Source organism: Penaeus monodon, chromosome 25 (genome assembly GCF_015228065.2).
Source record: "Penaeus monodon isolate SGIC_2016 chromosome 25, NSTDA_Pmon_1, whole genome shotgun sequence".
Lineage (NCBI taxonomy): Eukaryota > Metazoa > Arthropoda > Malacostraca > Decapoda > Penaeidae > Penaeus > Penaeus monodon.
This window is the reverse complement of record NC_051410.1, coordinates 39005655-39006301: the sequence shown is the minus strand read 5'-3', so window position 1 is coordinate 39006301 and position 647 is coordinate 39005655. Positions and strand designations below refer to the sequence as shown.

At 48.8% G+C, this 647-nt stretch overlaps 1 protein-coding gene across 1 annotated transcript in view; it reads left to right on the top strand.

Annotated features, from left to right (window-relative positions):
- The first annotated feature begins 269 nt into the window (after positions 1-269).
- Positions 270-647, top strand: part of LOC119589242 (ADP-ribosylation factor-like protein 6-interacting protein 1) — a 13924-nt gene continuing 13546 nt past the window's right edge. The window contains exon 1 of the mRNA XM_037937854.1: positions 270-627. Within this exon, the coding sequence (XP_037793782.1) occupies positions 607-627 (21 nt within the window). The 5' untranslated portion in view covers positions 270-606. The remainder of the gene's footprint in view (positions 628-647) is intronic.

The window sequence follows — 647 nt, the reverse complement described above, 5'->3', positions numbered from 1 at the left end:
ATACAGGAAATCGAAATAAAAATTACTTCGACTTTGCGCATGCACACTTCGTGCATGTGCTTTTGGATATGCATATGTATCAGTGTATGTAAATACGTGCATACTTTTATTTAGGTATTTATAGAAGGCGAGCGAAAAAACTGCAGACCGAGACAGACCACAAGATAAAGAAAATTAACAGCAACTCCTAGAGAAAACACACAATTAGGAGAGAGCAGCGTATTATGGATGCAGATGCATTTACACGTTTGGACACTAAGCTGCCCCATCTGCCCCCCGTCACGTCGCAAAGTAACTTTAAATTTACCCCGCCCTCAGTGCGCACACTCCGCCAGGGACAGAGGACAGCCTGCCACCATTGCCAACATCCTGGAAGGGGAGGAGGAGAGCTCGGCGCATTTCACTCTCTCTTCCACACTCTCTCCCTCCTGTGAGGATGCAGTGACTCCCTCTCGGCTGCGTGGATCGGGAGTGCCCTTTGCGTGCGGAGGTCCTGGACGGCGATACAAGGGCGTGACAGGGATTCCGTCGAGGATTGCTTGAAGGGTTTTAAAGGAACAAACTAAAGGGGTTGGCAGTTGGTCACACAGTAAACAAACCCGACCAATGGACATGACACAAGATCAGGTGAGTTGCTAGGCCGATAT